Source organism: Curcuma longa, chromosome 1 (assembly GCF_044706935.1).
Source record: "Curcuma longa cultivar G26 ecotype Majalengka, Jawa Barat chromosome 1, ITB_CL_G26_1.1, whole genome shotgun sequence".
NCBI lineage: Eukaryota > Viridiplantae > Streptophyta > Magnoliopsida > Zingiberales > Zingiberaceae > Curcuma > Curcuma longa.
In genome coordinates, this window is record NC_133861.1 from 15505620 (window position 1) to 15522738 (window position 17119).

General features: G+C 35.5%; 2 protein-coding genes and 1 pseudogene across 2 annotated transcripts; all 3 read right to left on the reverse strand.

Annotated features, from left to right (window-relative positions):
• Nucleotides 1-4558: 4558 nt before the first annotated feature.
• Nucleotides 4559-7500, reverse strand: LOC141844487 (CBL-interacting protein kinase 18-like). Its single transcript, XM_074732522.1, has 2 exons — nucleotides 7424-7500; nucleotides 4559-6317 (listed from the first exon to the last, which is right to left on the reverse strand). Exon 2 carries the CDS (start codon nucleotides 6084-6086, stop codon nucleotides 4776-4778), a length of 1311 nt encoding a protein of 436 aa, XP_074588623.1. The 5' UTR covers nucleotides 6087-6317; nucleotides 7424-7500; the 3' UTR covers nucleotides 4559-4775.
• A 1082-nt stretch (nucleotides 7501-8582) lies between these two features.
• Nucleotides 8583-9544, reverse strand: LOC141844503 (uncharacterized; annotated as a pseudogene).
• A 506-nt stretch (nucleotides 9545-10050) lies between these two features.
• On the reverse strand, nucleotides 10051-16541 carry LOC141844494 (vacuole membrane protein KMS1-like). The gene is made up of 8 exons (XM_074732531.1): nucleotides 16312-16541; nucleotides 14804-15015; nucleotides 14457-14535; nucleotides 13757-14062; nucleotides 12097-12251; nucleotides 11778-11894; nucleotides 10680-10865; nucleotides 10051-10590 (listed from the first exon to the last, which is right to left on the reverse strand). The coding sequence occupies exons 1-8, from the start codon at nucleotides 16370-16372 to the stop codon at nucleotides 10417-10419; spliced, it is 1290 nt and encodes a 429-aa protein (XP_074588632.1). The 5' UTR covers nucleotides 16373-16541; the 3' UTR covers nucleotides 10051-10416.
• Nucleotides 16542-17119: the final 578 nt, after the last annotated feature.

The following is a 17119-nucleotide window of genomic DNA, read 5'->3' on the forward strand; positions in this document are numbered from 1 at the left end:
TCATCTTCACTACATTGAATCCCTCTGAATTTTTTGATATTGTGCTTCTGAGTGTACTTACTGGCTGAGGAATAGCTGCAAATGAGTTACATTCCATCAAAAACGAGTATGATTCCATCCAGCGATCTTGTCATCTATTTTATCACTACAATTCAAGTTCCAGTGATATTTTGTGCAAGTTCTAAACTTTGCATCTTCAAAATTAATTAAAGTCTAGTTATCACAATAAAAGTAGGGTAGTCCATCATTTTTACAATTCCACGTGTAATTTGAATAGACAATTCTTGGTTGTATTTTTTTTGTTATATCAGTAATCTGGAACAATGTTCCATGGTTCATAATTCTTAAATATTAGGGTGAATTAAGTTCCTTTAATTTGAAACACTACACAGATGGTTTCTTTTCCATGTTCTTACAGTTAGTTCTGTTTCCTAATCAATAAGTGATGATCAGATCTATAGGCCATCTCTCTCTATCTCTTTTGCTCATCTAGCATGCTTTGTCTGGCATTGATCAGCACTTAGCTAACTCTCTCTCTCTCTCTCTCTCTCTCTCTCTCTCTCTCTCTCTCTCAAGCTCATGATTCACTAGTAACTTTGTCTAACATTGTTCAACTCTTAGCTAAGCTTTTTGTCATACCAAATTTTCCTGCTCTTGCATGGGGCAATTAAATCCTTTATATGTGAATGATAAAAAGCTCATAACATGACTGGAAGTGTTAATTCCTCTTCTATTTGGTAGTGGTTCCTACAAATTCTTGGTGACTCCCCTATATCCATGGTTGGCAAAATCAGTTGATACAGTTTGTTTGAGTTGGATAAATGACATTGAATGCCATTCTGACCTTTCCTAAGAAATTGAACATCTCAGGAAGAGTGATTTTAGAAATTCAAGAAACAAGGGAATTGAAGATATTACTGGAAATGAGTTGCATTTAACTAGAAAATGTATGGAATCAATTTGAATCGGTTGAAATGGGGCCAAGTCAACTGATTTTTGGAAACTCAATCAATCTTGTTGAATTTTCACTAATCTGAACTCAAATCCTATTGAACTTGCACATGGAGAGTATTTGTCTCTTGCCTAGATCGCATCTTGAATTGCTTAGCCTAGCTATAGCTCAAGATTTACCATGAGCTTGAGGATTGCCACTCACTAGACTTGATACCTCACCCATCTCTCTCACTCATTGTTGAAAGAGAGATTATGGATAGAGACTATCTCGATCAACCATGACCTTAAGACTTCTTCCTTTAAATGAAATCTGAGTCAAATGCAATTGAGGACCCAACTAGATTTAATAACCTGGAATATTAAGCAATAATACGAATCTATGGATGATCTAGTATTATTTGGTAATTTATATTGGTAAGTATGATTGTAGTATTTCTTAATAATTCAATAGATATGACTTAAACTATAATACAATTCTATCAATTATGAGTGTGATATGATTGCTCATATATTATCAATATCATAACAATATTTTATATGTTTTAATCTAATTTCATTAATTATTGTCTTTGTTATTTATATTATATATCATTATTCAATAGCAAATAATCTGGTGTTTATTGATACATAATAAGTGTCATTTCTTAAGATCTTTAAACCTCTTTTTTTAATCTCATATATACAAATTGATTTATTTCATCTTTATCTTCTTTTTAATTTTTTTTTCTACCAATCTGATAGAGTTGATAGTTATATATTTTTTTTACCATTTGATTGATCTTGACCTTGTCATTTTCTGTCCACTCCATGGGAAAGGGACCCATGTACTTGAACATTCAAATGATATAACTCGAGAACTGTGCATAAACCTACTAAGAGCATGAGCAAGTGAGTGGTTCTCTTGCCTATGGTGATGCTTCAGTAGAAGAATATATTCTTGGAGGAACTACACACATAGCACTTTTGGTACTCAGCTTCTACAATAGGTGGGTTAAGCCTAGTGACTTATGGTTTGTGTGCATAATGAATTAGTTTAGCCGTCAGTAATACTGTTAATGCCACAAGACACAGATAACATAGTGAACTAATTTTGTTCCTTTATTTTTAAAGTGGATTGGAATGGATATTCAATTGTTTTCTTTGACTATGAATATCCTTGTGTTTTAAGATCCCATTTTTTAGATATAATAATAATACGTAAGGCTTATATTTGTTGGGCATCTTCACTGGCCTCTGCCCAAAATACTCATTGCAACCCCTCAACAATCAAATACCTTATTTGCTAGCCGGCTATCCCATTGATCTTACTCAGTGTATTTGACCATCCATTTTCTGTTTCTTAACGTTGCAACTTTTCTGCATCCTATTGATGATGCACAAGTTATTATTCTCTTCGGACTGCAAAAGTGCTGAGTTTGCAAAGTTGGAGACAAATACATGTAGACCGAGTTAGACTTCTCGACCATTAGTTTTGCTAAATGGATTTTTTTTTCTGTTGAAAGTTTTAACACTGTATTCATCAGTCGCTGAGCTCAGTCTAGTTTGTCGCATAGAGTTCATAGCCTCAATTATCAGAAATTGGATCAAAAAGCAATTTGTTCTTTCATTGTATTTTTCCAGAGATTTGATTATTTCCTCTTTTTTTTTTGTTCTATATGCAAAGTTCGTCTCATCCATGGAACTCTTATTGCCTGGTGGGATGTTCATAGTTTTTGTTCTTTCATTGTATTTTTCCATAGATTTGATTTTTTTTCTTTTTTTTTTTTTTTGCTCTATATGCAAAGTTCGTCTCATCCATGGAACTCTTATTGCCTGGTGTTCTAACATCCCATGGGCAAGTGCTGCAATGTTGATTTATCTGTTTTTATCGTATGCTCTTTGGATGTATTCTTCTCTTGGGTGATCTTGGGCCATCCAGTTCTTTCTAATGTTTCTAGCCGTTCAGAATCTTTAGATCGAATTGGTTCCCTGGCTAATGATGTATTTGATTCCAAGTTCTTGTGCTAGGAGATTGTAAATTGTACTACTTTGTTCTGACTTGCCAAGTATCAACAGACAAGAGAGATAGTCTCCAGGGCACGGTGCAACGGTAGAGTGCTTTTGCAGTTTTCCGAGCATCTAAAGTTCAAGTTCCAACTGCGGCGCACTACAAGATGAATTTCTTTCAGTGGAAGGTTGGGCGTAAGAAAGTCAGATTGTTGAACCGTCCATTGTGAGCGCTTTCGGATTTATTTTGGTGGTCAGTGTAAAATTTTCATTAGACCAGATTGATGATTCTTAGGATTAATTAATTCTAAGAATTAGATATCTGATACTAATTTAGAAAAAAGTTGACCGATACATATCCTCATTTGCTCGTCAGAAGCCCACATGTTTAGAGGTTAGTTGACAATACTTGTCTTGTTAAAGCTGGATGATGGATGCAGAATTAAGTTGAAGTAAATAACATTAAGTTTGTTTCATGAGGATAAAAATATTTAAAAAATGGCTAATAAGTTTGTGAATTGTTTATAATAATTTTAAAGAAAAGTTTAAAAAGTTATAGGTAAAGTTACCAGTCCCTTTTTGTGTCCATTTTTGCCATCCCTTGTTTGTGTCCACCTCTCTTGCTACATGAACTAACTTTCTCCGCATACTCGGACATGGCCATTAGGCCTTGCCCACTCCCACTGGTGAGGTTCAGAAGACAACTTATTGATATGTCTACTTGAGATTCAGGCAACAAACATTAAGAATATAACACTAGCCCATCGTCTTAAAAAGGCAGTTACAATTTGTTAGCAGCAATTGAAGATTGAATTCGTTTTTTATATTCAGATTTAATATGGTCACTATGAAGTTATTGGAATTTATATTTTGAAAGTCACTAAATAATTTTAGAAAACATCATATAACAATTTTAAATATGAATAAATAAATGTACTGTAGAGATTTTGGAGTTTACTTGTATTTTCAATACAACAATAAATAAATAAAATAGTCATGTAGTAATTTTGAAAACATCACCAGTTTTGATAGAATTGTCAAAATTTTATATCACTTCTATTTTTATTTTTTAAAAAATATTTTGTAATATTTTTAAAATTTTAAAATTTTAATCTATAACTTATATAGTAATTTTAAAATTTTATAATATAACTTATATCACTTTACTTTCTATTATAGTTCTATTTTTTATATTTTCTAATAGATAAAAATTATCATTAAAAAGATATTATATTTTTAAAAGGTATCAAAGGAGTATCTAGGATATTTTTATCATAAAAATATTCTTTTTCCAATGTTATTGTAAAAATATCCATCATATTTTTCATCTCAAAACTATTTTTATATATGCTACAATAATACTGAAAATTTTTTAACTAAATTTAAATAATTTTCATCAAATTGATGAAAACTATTTTAATATAACAATATTACATATGCAATCATTTAGAACAAATTAAATTTTATTCTATGACGTAACAATTATAATGCTTTTTAATTTAATGCCGAAAGAAGAGTATTTTAACAATATAAAAAACATATTTTTTAAAAAAAATTATGGGACTGAACCTTTTCAAAAAAAAAGAACAAGAAAAAAAAACAGTATCACAGATTAACATCAACAAACGAAGATCAAATTGATTGTTACCCTGATTTAACCATCTGGTAGCAATTTTAACTACAAAGTTTATATACACAATTATATGTATACGGCTCAGCTAACGTTGAAATGTTTCTCTTGGTACTGAATAGAACAGTACCATAAAGCATGGTTACCCTTTTGTTTTAGGAAGCTGGACCAAATTAAAGAAATATAAACCAATTGTGTGAGTAAATTAACCACCTTGGCATGCCCACACGATGTCCCGAAGAGCTGGCCTTATGCCATCCTTCAGCAACTTCAGATACTCTACAGTGTCGCCATTTGTCTTCTTCAGTTCCACCCAATGAAGTGCAGGTGTCATCTGAAATATCTCAGCGTCAATGGATAAAACACCCTTCTTGCCTTCATATAGCTGCTCCATTTTTAATATTCCATCCTCTTTCTTTGTTATTGTTAATCTCAAATGCTTGGCTAAATCCTTCAACTTTGATATTATAGTTAGTGCCGGTGACTTGGACGTGAACCAAAATTTTTTCTCATGGTTTCCCTCTTGAAACAAACCTGAAATGTCAAATCCTGGTGAAAGAGCAATGATGTCAAATGCATTCAGGTTCTTGATTTCACTCGAGTCTTCCTTTGCCTCCTCAGAGTTGTTGCTGCTGGAGCTCAAGGCTGCTGAAACATCCATAACAGCGTCTTCTTTTGCTGCTATGCCTTTCAGTTTCTTGTCATCAAATGATTTCCGGAACCATCTACTTTCCATGACTTTGGCAATTGAAATTCTGGTAGTTGGATCTGGATCTAACATTTTTGAAATCAATCTTCTGACCTCAAGAGAAAACCAACTAGGGAACCTGAACTCGCCTTTTCTAATCTTTCTGTACATTTCCATAAGATTAGAATCGTGAAAGGGGAGATAGCCAGCCAAAATCACAAATAGAATTACTCCACAGGACCAAGCATCAGATTTTGCACCATCATATCCAAACCTATTGATTACCTCAGGAGCAACATAGGCTGGTGTCCCACAAATTGTGTGTAGTAAGCCATCTTGTCTCTTACAATCAGCAACTGCGCTCAGACCAAAATCTGATACTTTTAAGTTTCCATTCTCATCTAATAGTAGGTTTTCAGGCTTCAGATCCCGGTGATAAACACCTCGGCTATGGCAGTAATCAACAGCAATGACAAGTTGCTGAAAGTATTTTCGTGCAACATCCTCATCTAGTTTACCTTTGGCAATCTTATCAAATAACTCACCGCCTTTTACATGCTCCATGACAAAATAAACCTTTCTCTTGCTAGCCATGACCTCAAACAGGTGCACAACATTTGGGTGCCGCACTAATCTCATCACTGATATCTCACGCTTGGTCCGTTCGATAAGACCCACTCTCATTAATTTCTCTTTGTCAAATATCTTAATAGCAACGCCCTGCCCAGTTTTAAGATTCCTGGCATAATAAACCTTTGCAAAGTTTCCCTGTCCAAGCAATCTCCCTAATTCAAACCTTTGCATCACTATTTTCCCTGCATGTTCCATGACAACTCAATACCAAAAGTATTTACTGCTGTAGTGTAGCAAGGTAGTTAATGTCATAGAGCTGCTTTAACCCTGTGTTTCGAGTAGTCCATCTGATAAACTTTCCCAAATGCATACCACTAAATGACATACTCCCAAGTTACAGCCAGAATCAGGGAGAACAGCAACCACAATCAATCAAAGTGTTATTGAAGCATATTTTCAGCATTGACAGGTATGCTCCTTTATTTTCTACAAAATGATGAAAGGAAGGAAAAGATCATCATTAAGGTGGAATTATCATGCGAACTAAAAAATAGAAAATTCCTAATGTATTAATTTCTTACGCACACTCTCTTAGAAATGATAGTGTAATAATTAGCAAACACCTGATAAATCTAATCATGCAATAACTTTTAGTTAAGGGGATGCCACTGTGAAATAATGTATCAAGCTTGAAAAGAGTGCTTGTGACTATATACGAATTGTTAGTTGTTGTTATGACGAATGCTCTAAACTCCCGTTGTACATGGAAGATAGATGCACTGATTCAGAAGTAAAACCTAGAACCAAATGGCAAGAAATTCTAAAAAATCGAGATAAATTCTATTCTTTATTCAGAAGTAGAACCTGAAACCAAATGGAAGAAATTCAACAAATTGGAGATAAACTTTATTCTTGCAACAGAAGGAACAATGGTATCATCTACGCACAAATTCTAGCATTTAATTCATGTCCCCATCTATTACAGCCATTTTTTTAAGATACTCATTATAGTTAATGTTATCGAACATATGTTTAACAATTCGGATTAGCAGCTTCTTTCATTCCCTGACTTAGTTTTTTTCTCTCAACTTAGTTTTTTCTCACTCCATATTATCCTTGTCCGATTTGTTCTAAGAAATGAGAGCATAATTGACTGTTAGTTCAAAGAAAAACAATTAGCAGCTAAGAAGCTAGCGCACGGAACAGAATTTTCAAGAGATCAAACCGAAGAAAGTAAACGAAGGCGAATTTCATGTAACAATAATCTGAGTTATACAAAATCTCCACTCAATGTTCATCGAATTGGCAGAGAGAAGAAAAAGAAGAAAACAAATGAAGCAGGTGCACGATCAAGATCTAGAAACCTAAAAGGCAAAAACTCTGAATGACGATGCAGAAAAAAAAAAGAAAAGTAAAAGAAAAAACTAGATCTGTCAAACACAAAGAAAGAACAAATTTATAGACAAAAGCGGGCAGATTTGCATCGCAAATCCCACAATATCAAAAAACACAGAACTCTATCTACTCATCTGAAACCACAGCCAACATGAGAAGATCGAATTGCTAGGGGAGAAGCGATTGAGATCTGCTACCTTTGGGGCGACTAAAACAGCGCCACTCGCCGACGAGAAATCAATCCCGGCCGCGGCCTCCTTTTCCCGGAGAAAGAAAAGACGACTGTTTATATTGAACGAAATAAAAACGAGAAAAAATGTTTAAATTGAAAGGGCAAAAATAAAAAAAATCTCCGTTACGTTATGAACCACAATTCAATACGGTTGACCCTTTTGGAAGCTTCTATTGGTTTGGATAATAAAATACTAAAATCAATTAGCATTATTTTTTAAGAGTGTTAAAAGAATTTTTTTAATAAAATAATAAAATATAGTTAACAAGGATATATATATTATTGTAATTTAAAAGAATATATTTTTTTATTCTTGCATTTAAATATAGATGAATTATAGGAAAATATTAAAATCTAGCTATATTTTAAAATAATTAAATGACTAAAAAATAACCGTATAATAATTTTAAACTTCTATATATGGTTAATTTTAATTAAAATTATTATATATGTGATTAAACAACTCACTTTCATCATTTTTTATTAACGTGTTCATATTAGCAAAAGGATAGTAATTGCCTTTGTTTTAAACCTATTTTGTCTCAACTTTTTTTTTCTCATATGAATTTAATTTATAAATTTAAAAATAAAAAAATAAAAATAAATCATAATATAATATATTATGATTTTACATAATCATTTTAAATTTCAGAGTTCCTTCGTCTCTCTTGCTTAGCTTTCTTTCTTCCCCGTCGAGTAGCATGCAGTAGGCGCCACTCAATGATACAATAATTCAAAAGGCAAAACTGCCTGGACCCTTCGCACATGCAAACAGTTTGATGGTACGACCAAACTTTGCAGAAATCATTTGACGCTTCGAGAAGAAAAGAAAAGAAAAAGAAAAGATTTACAAACTGTAGATCGATCTATGTGTTCACTGCAACTAACATTGATGTTTTGGATATGTTATTTGCTTGTTGGGAGATCATGCAAGAGAGGATCTTTGACGAGGCCAAGCATGAGCAGAGTCTCCCCTGCTCCAGACATGCGGGGTTCCACCGGAGAAGGCTAATTTGGCGTCATCTCCCTCAACCGTATGTGCCGACGATTATTCAACGGATTGCGCCGCTTCCTGTCGAGGATATTTTGGAAGAGTTGAATGGCGGTGGCTGCTGGCCGGCCGGTCAGGGCATGTAGAGCTTATTGGCGCACTTGCACCGCCACGCCTCCGGGTAGTACTCCTCGACCGCCGGCTGGCCCGACCGCACTGCCTCGTGCACCGGGTTGCACGGTGTGCACGCCCCGCACTTGGACGCGCAGAGCGGAGGGTACGATCCCGGCCTCCCGCTGCCGCCGCCGCCCAGCCCCCGACGTCGTCCTCCCGCCGCCCCCTGCACTCGGACAGCGCAGGTTAGCATAGACGGCACAGGTAGGCTAAGATCCGCTTACGTCTGCAAGGTCTCCTTGCTAGAGAGAAGCAGAGATTGGGATTCGAAACCGAACCTGGACTCGAGGAATCCTTGTTGGATTTCCAAGATCTGTGACAGAGAATAACAAATTGATGTAAACTTAACAAGTATGGATATAGATATTGATGCTGCATCATTAAATTTACTCGAATATTTTTAGGGAAAGGAACCAGAGCTTGGGAAAAAGCACAAACACACGTACATGATCAGTCAGTTGAAATGGTAGTAAAGTTCCCCGGGAAGGAGAGAAGAAGCATGCTTGAGCAAAAATGAAGCACCAAATTAGGAGAGCGTGCCATAAATGCGAGGCGTTAAGCTCACCTGAACGAGCAGTGGCGAACAGAGAAGAAATGGAGAAAAAGGCGATGAGAGAGCAGCAGAGGAATGTCGTCGTCGTCGTCGTCGTCGTTATTGGTGATCTCTGTTTCCGTCTCCCTTTGCCTTTCCTGGAATCCATGGACGGAGCCGGCCGACCTCCTAAATTGGGTACGCAAATCGAAAGCTGGTGATCAACGAGATTTGGAATCTCCAAAGGTTTTCTCCTCTTTAGTAGCAGAAGCGGCCCTCACCGATACTGTAGCAGCAGCAGTAGCTGCAGATCCGGCCACCGGCACTGCCACTGGCACTGAGACAAGTCCAGAGTAATTTAATGCCGAATCTGACGCGCGCAAATGCATAGGCGCAGTAACTTGCCCTTTTTTAATGGGTAAATCTAACGTCACGCATTTTTTTCATATCTAACTAAACTTTTTTTTAAAAAAAAATCAAACTTGATATACTTTTTAAAAGTGTGTTAAAATTTATCCATCTCGATTTGGATGCTAAATGAGTGAATAGATCGAAACTCTTTTTATGTAAAAAAAAACTATTAAAGAAGAAAATGTTGAACACGACACAAGAAGGTATTGTCTGACTTTGCCAGATTTCGAACCCTCCTCCCTTGTCTGCCTGCGTCTTAACCAACTCAGCTATGCCCTGGAGACGAAACAGTGATCGAAGCTCTTTGAGCTTATGTTCATAGTCTTTGCCACCACCTCTTCTTCCTCCTCCATGGCTGTCTGTTCCCTTGGATTAATTTGAGATGTCCTCCATTGCCATCACTGTTGAAAATGGAAGACAGTCGATGTCCCCCAAGGACAACTTATTGAATAAAATAAAATTGAATGTTTAAAATGTAGCGAAACTAGTATTAAGGCACCTTTGAAGCATTTTTAAACAAGAAAGAGACGGTTTGCAGAACCATCACAAGTGCAAGTGCAGTAACCTTTGACTTTCAGAAAAATAACCAGTAACTTGTCGGAACATCCTTTGTTCAATCAATTGCTTGAACGACAAATGATTGTTAAACATGAGGATTTACTTTTAACTGCTAGATTTTCTCATGTTTGAAATTAAATGCATAAGTTGCTTTCCTTCGGAGCAGGTGAACAAATAGAACCTGCCATGAAAGGCTATGTTTTAGCCGTGGGACAGTGCTTTAACGGATCGTAGCCGAGGAAGCCTGCTGAATGAATGGAATGTAGCTTCCACTAGCAAGTATCAGTTGAATCTACTGCTCAAGTGAATTTTTTAACATCTTTTCTTGATTAGCCAACTCCAATTCTTGCAGCTCATTGAGGTATCGTTTTGCCGTAGCGGTCACTATTTTCACAAAGAAGTTAGCAAGCACCAGCAATATCACCGTATTCCATATCATCGTAAATGATAGATTCCACTGCTGCGCCTGAAGAACCAAAAACATAGGGATCAAAATGCTGCCCTGAAAGAAGTTCCATGCCTGCCTTAACCACAAGAAGTATAAATTTGACCTACCGTTCCGTCTAGTTGGGGCGATTCTGGAACCGGGGTGGATAAATACTTGCCCTGTACCGATCGTAATTTAGCAATAATGTTTGGCAGCACAGAAGATAGACCAGGGATAAGACCAAGCGCCCATATTAACTCCTTCTCCAACCATTCCAATAGTTGATTATTACACAGAGAAATAATGAAAACTGTCTGTAAAAGAATATCAAAGTTTAGTAAAAAGGATTAAGGAAAACAATAAATGAAATCCAAACTTCACCTATAAAACCAGCAATAAACTGTGAGTACTTAAAAGATAATAACTAATGTATAACTAGACGGGAAGAAGATATTGTTTTTCATCTTATGCCCACTGTAAACACAGACATTCATAGTTGGTATGCTTTCTGCAGTTAATGACCAGTTCGATAATCTATCATTCCACACAACAGAGCCTGTGAATTTTTCTTCTTTTTTTTCCCATTGGAAAGATTCAGTGCTAATGTACATCATCCCTGTTTCATTGAAAATTAGCATTTTAACAACAACCGAAGGCCATATTTCCCATATTTTGAGAACCACATACATTGATGTGGATTCTAAAACACAACTATTCATCTTCATTGTTCTTCCACATTCACTGCTCTGACCTTATTCTATCACCCCTATTTTTGTCTCCATTCCACAGTGCCTTACCCGTCCAAAGTTCCTTCCCTCTTCCCATATATTGCAAAGACCAATGCAGTAGACATCACAATGCTTCAAATGCCACAGATGCAACCACTACAAAACTTCAGAATTCTTAACAAATGTGGATTGCATTAAAAGCATGTAGGATAGTTTCCATTAGGCATCTTCCATTCCCATAAAGCTAAAGAAATCCTAAATTGTACAAATTTGTTGGATAAAAGAATACAATTCTCTATCTTTTCATAGCTATTGTGCAGATTAATATATGGAAAATAAAGAACGCAGCATCAACCAACATCCCTATTTAATTAATTTGAAGATTCAATATTACCACATAGAAGATTAAAGAATCTTAAAAGATGGAGGGAAATTTCAATATTACCACATAGAAGATTAAAGAATCTTAAAAGATGGAGGGAACTATAAACTACTTACCTGAATATGAGTCTTTATCAATGCCTTTCCAATCAAGGTTGCTAGGAAGAATGTCCAAAATGGGATCCCAAATTGCCCACACATAATACCAGCAAGATCAAAAAGTGGGTTTGGTACCTAAATTGCACCATTAACCACAAACTAATAGGTCAGATTTCAAGTAATAATCCTTTATGAAAACCTAAAAACATGACATAAGAATGCTAGAATAAAAAAGTGCTTCCACCAAAAGGACCTTTCCATGACAAGAATAAGACATGAACAAGTAGCAATTAGAAACTAATGCTGTCAAAATCTGAAAGGAATATAGACAACTTACTGAAGCAAGTATTAAAATTGTTAGGAAGTTAAGATGCTGGGAGTGAGTGAAGAACCAGCGTTTAATTTTCTTTAGAAAAGCAGATATCAAGCCGTCTTCTTTTGTTGACACTGCATCCAGTTCCTCCAACTCCATTTTGTTTCCAGACAAGCTTGCTGCATTGCATGTTTTGTTAAAGGAAATCAAACTAATTAATCTAAGATTGAAAAGGAAGATAATTAGTGTATAATTTATGAAACAAATTCAATGTCTGACAGCAACACCAGCTCCAGGAATACAGGAAAAGGATAAATTATGATGACAAATGCTTTTGAATGATTAATTTGAAAGACCCAGAAAATCAATGCTGTGATTAGAAAACAGCAGGCACACAGATTAGTACCTTGGAAATTATCCCAAGAAATTATACTCATATCACAGTATCACATAGTTGACATAATTAAGGTTACTGAATCGATGATGTTCGATTGTTAAATCTTTTTGGTGAATTGAATAATGAATCATATGGTTAAAAAGGACAGCTCAGTCCACAAAGCTCCCGTCGATACAGGGTCCCGGGGAAGGGCCTATTATACGTTGTCTTACCTTGCTTTGCAAGAGGTTGTTTCCGAGACTCGAACCCGTGACCTTCAAGTCACATGATAGCAATCTTATCATTGTGCCAAGGCTCTCCTTCAATGCATCATATGGTTCATGTTAAAAAAAATAAAGAAGAAGAAAAATCCCTTACTAATGTTTGTAAGAATATTATATTTGACATCTAGTATGATTATATATTATTAGATTATCCTTCCAAAACATTTTTAAAAATTTTATCTATCTTCTGAACTACTATATATATATATATATATATATATATATATATATATATATATATATATATATATATATATATATATATATAATCCCTTTAAAAAATCAGGACACTGATTCCTCCATTGTAGTTAGGTCTAGCCATGATGTTTTGATAGTTTGCCAATATAATTTAAGTTAGGTGTGTGTATTTGATGATTTGTATAAAATGTGCATGCAAATTGAAGATTACGCATAATTTTTTGTTTGTTTGATTAGAACTAATTAATGGCTAAGTTCATATTCGGGAATCAATTGATTGGTACTGAATCGGTTTGAATCATGTCAAATGAGACAAACAAATGATTAACACATACAGTTTGAACCATTTTGAGTACAAATTGAATTGCGTGATTTGAATTGTAAATCGTATGATTCTGACAACTATGCTAAGAAGTGGCAACATCTTGCTCCTTTTTTCCAAAAAAAAAAAGACTAAAACTAATGTGCTGGAAATTGCATTCACAGCAAGCATAAAGCATATCACAACTATAATAAAAATGGAAACAAGACCAATGTGTTTGCAGAATGACATCAATTATAGAGAAATTGTTGGTGGCATCAATTAGAATAAGGCATTCATGAATAAACTAATGAAGATTCCTCCAATAATATTCAGAGCATAATCCGAAAAATAGCCTAATAGTTAGATGAAAGACCTTCAAGGACAATACAAAGAAAAACATGTGTGTGAGGGAAAGTAGACAAAATACAGAAATCAATAGAGACCGGAGACCAAGGAAGAGTTAGATAAAACTGTTACAGAAACCTGGATTGTGATTTATGGTAAAGAATCGGAAAAACTTACCAGCTCTTGAGATGAAATAAGGTGGAAGCTCACCAAGGGCAGTACCCAAACCCCAAAGAATCGCCTCCATCTGAACCTGTGGAAGAATACTGCAGATTGGAATCCTAACTAAACTGCCAGGTAAGGCATGATACACTGGTGGTCCAAACTCAGAACACCTTTTTTCAAGCCATGATGGTCTTCTTTTTAACTGTATGGTATCATATGAGGCAGTTTTGAGATCCACTCGGCCACACTTCATGGCCTTGATAGTGAAAAAAGCAATATGGGGACCCAAATACAGCACAAATGTGTGCAGGCCAGATCCTATCAACACACAATGTTGTTCAGAATCTATGAAATGGATACATCTTTCAAACAAGAAGTAATCAAACAAGAACTAATAAATCAAATAAGAAATTTAAATTAGTTCAAATAAAATCTGCTCTAACAGAACAAAAAGAACTAAAAAGTATTTGCATTAGGTGGAGGTTGAAGTACATTTGGCTCATTGGAATTCCTAAATCCTAAGGAGCCTAGCAGCGGCAAATTACACAGATAAAGCTTTCCTCAACATGATCTATATGGAAAGGAAGCCAAAAGAAGCTATAGTGACCCGATACGATTATTATGTTTCTTAAAAGAAAGTTCTTTGCAAATTTTTTTACTGAACAGGCTTGAAACTGAGCTTAGAGGAGCCTCAAACTCAATATCTACCTACCAAGCCCGATCGATGATGCCACACCTAGTGCCACCCACCACACAACATAGTTTGTATAATGAAGCAATTCCACAATATGCTGCAAGCAAGGATGTGAACTGAGTTAAACAATAAACAGAGTAAAAGATCTAACTCCAAAAAAAGAAAATTAGAAATACTAGCTAGTTAAAGTAGAAGGAACAACACAACAAGTGGTTTAATGATTATAACACCCAAGAGTTACTATCTACTTCAGCTATGATGAACTTAGCTTGCTCGTTTCCCACGTTACAGGAAATTTGCAATTTGTTTTTCACCTTTCATTGTAGCTTACAAGCAAGTGAACAATCAATATGATAATAAGATACCTTCTCGCTGGAGCCATAATCATTCACAAGAAAGAAACCCAGAGCAGCAAAAAGAATAGTTAAAGCCATGATCCAACTGCCCTTCCTTAAAACATATATAAGTGATTGCCTAAGATATTGTAGTGTAGCAAACACAAACAAATAAAAAGTCTTGAAAGGTTGAGTGGCCAAAGTCAAGTTCTGCAAATCCCTTTGATGTTTCTTCTTGAGTTCTGCAAAAGAAAATTATGTTTGAAACGGATAGAAAACTAAAATCTAACAAAACACTAATATACTGTTGGGAACAAATAATTAGTCATTAAAACAGGAAAAAGTAAGATTTCAGTAATTTGATTTGGTGGTTGATTACTGTAGAATCTCAAAGGATAAGATCCACATAACAAACCACAAAAAGTTGTACATGTTAGCTGCTGAAATAGTTTGAGATTTAATTTCACAAAGTACAAATCATTTTATGAAAAATATAGTGAAAATAAAAGGAGGATTAAATTCGCAACAACAAACTAAGCTTTGTGCTCTAGTGTGCAATGTGCATACCTTCAATACCAAACTCCAAAGGTCAAGATGGAGTCACAAATCCATTATGTTGGTTTAAGTTAAGCTATTTGTCTCAACCTCAAAAATAAATATGTATATCCACAATGTCCATAAGTGTCTAGACACAGTCATAGAATCATTCTAAACCAAGCACAATCTGGTCCCGGCACTTGGATTTAATACAAAAAATGAAGTAAGAATGTAGCACTATAGCAGTACTCAAGCTAGAAGCGTTTATAGCCAGTGCTATATCATAGAAGTCAATTCAAATTTGACAAAATGCTAAAATTTAAGAATCCTCTTCCTTAGTCCCAAAATTGATCAATCTCACGAATACAAAAAGTCTTCTTCCATAATTTCAAAATCAATCAATGCACAAATGCATGAAAGTAACTTGTTCTTCCTTAATGTTCATGATGATTGCCTTCTCTTAATTTGCAAAGCATCTGATGTATTTTCTTATGAAATATCCCAGTTAGCTTATCGTAATATGATTTGGAACTCAAAACAGTCATACAAGAGAAGAAAGGTGATACTTGACCATAAAAAAGAAAAGAAAAAAAAGTAAAGTACGGTGATAGATTTGTTAGAACGGATACTAGAATAATGCATCATCCCTATCCGTCTTTTCAACTCTCACCTCAGCTCCCTGGACTTCTTAATGCCGAGTTCGATGCATTATGTTTACCATTGAAGATCTAAAAGAATGATGCTTCCACATCCATTAGTATGAAATCCCAACACGCAGCGGAGAAACATGAAGACACACCTCATTTTGATAAATCAAGCCAAACAAACGAAACTGGAATCCCAAGATTTTCCAAACCCTCCCCGAACAAAGCAAAGCCAAATGAAAACTAGAAACAAACTAAACCAACCCTCCCCGAACTAAGCGAAGCCAAATGAAAAGAGAACAAATTTATTAACCTGACGACAAAACTAACAAAAGAACAAGAAAAAAAAAACCTCACCTTTGATCGACGGGTGCAAATCCTCGGTGAAGCCAGACGCCACAACCTCCCCAGAATCCATCTCTCCCAAACCCTAAGGAACAAATCTGGATCGCGAGAACGAAAAGAAAGGCCGCGCCCGTGGACGGGAATTTAGAGTCGCCTGGATAAGAGAGAGAGAGATCTCGAAGGCAAAGCAAGAAGCAAATGCCTGGCGCATTAATCGCGCACCAGCAGCAATTGACTTGAGGGCAAGGAAGAAGCAACGAAAAAGAAGTTGCTTCCGTTTTACGGAGGTTAAAAAAAATAAATAATAACACGTTACGTTACAAGAAAATTCCAAAACATAAAACAATAATAATAATAATAATAATAATAATTAATTTCGAAAATACAATATTGATAACTGTTTCCCATTTTGCACCTAAAATTTAGTAATTATTAAAACATAAAAATATAAAAATTTGATGGACATTTATGATAAAACAAATATTAAAAAGGAAAAATGTGAAAATTAAGTCAATTTAGCGCAGTTTCTCATCTTCCTCCCCAACAGAGCGTTACGGAGCCGAAGGCTTTGCGAGCCAAAAGGACACCGGCGTCGTCCATGGATTTAAACCCTTCGTCACGCCGCAAATAATGGCGCATCACTGCACTAGCGATGTCTTCACCAACATCGTTCATCTCGCTCCCTGGCTGTCTTCTCCCTTATCATCTCTTTCCTTCTATTCGCCCGGAAATTAGAAGGAGGCTGCCAAATTCACAATCGCCCAGCATGGGCAATGGCAGACCGGTGATGATGATGATGATGATGATGAAGGAGAAGGGA

Excerpts from the sequence above, each read along its gene's own strand:
- LOC141844494 (XM_074732531.1), bottom strand. The coding sequence starts at position 16,372 with ATGGATTCTGGGGAGGTTGTGGCGTCTGGCTTCACCGAGGATTTGCAC. Across the intron at positions 12,252-13,756 it reads TTATTTCATCTCAAGAGCTG|CAAGCTTGTCTGGAAACAAA; the intron begins GTAAGTTTTTCC and ends CATGCAATGCAG. Across the intron at positions 10,866-11,777 it reads TGATAAAGACTCATATTCAG|ACAGTTTTCATTATTTCTCT; the intron begins GTAAGTAGTTTA and ends ATTCTTTTACAG.
- LOC141844487 (XM_074732522.1), bottom strand. The coding sequence starts at position 6,086 with ATGGAACATGCAGGGAAAATAGTGATGCAAAGGTTTGAATTAGGGAGA.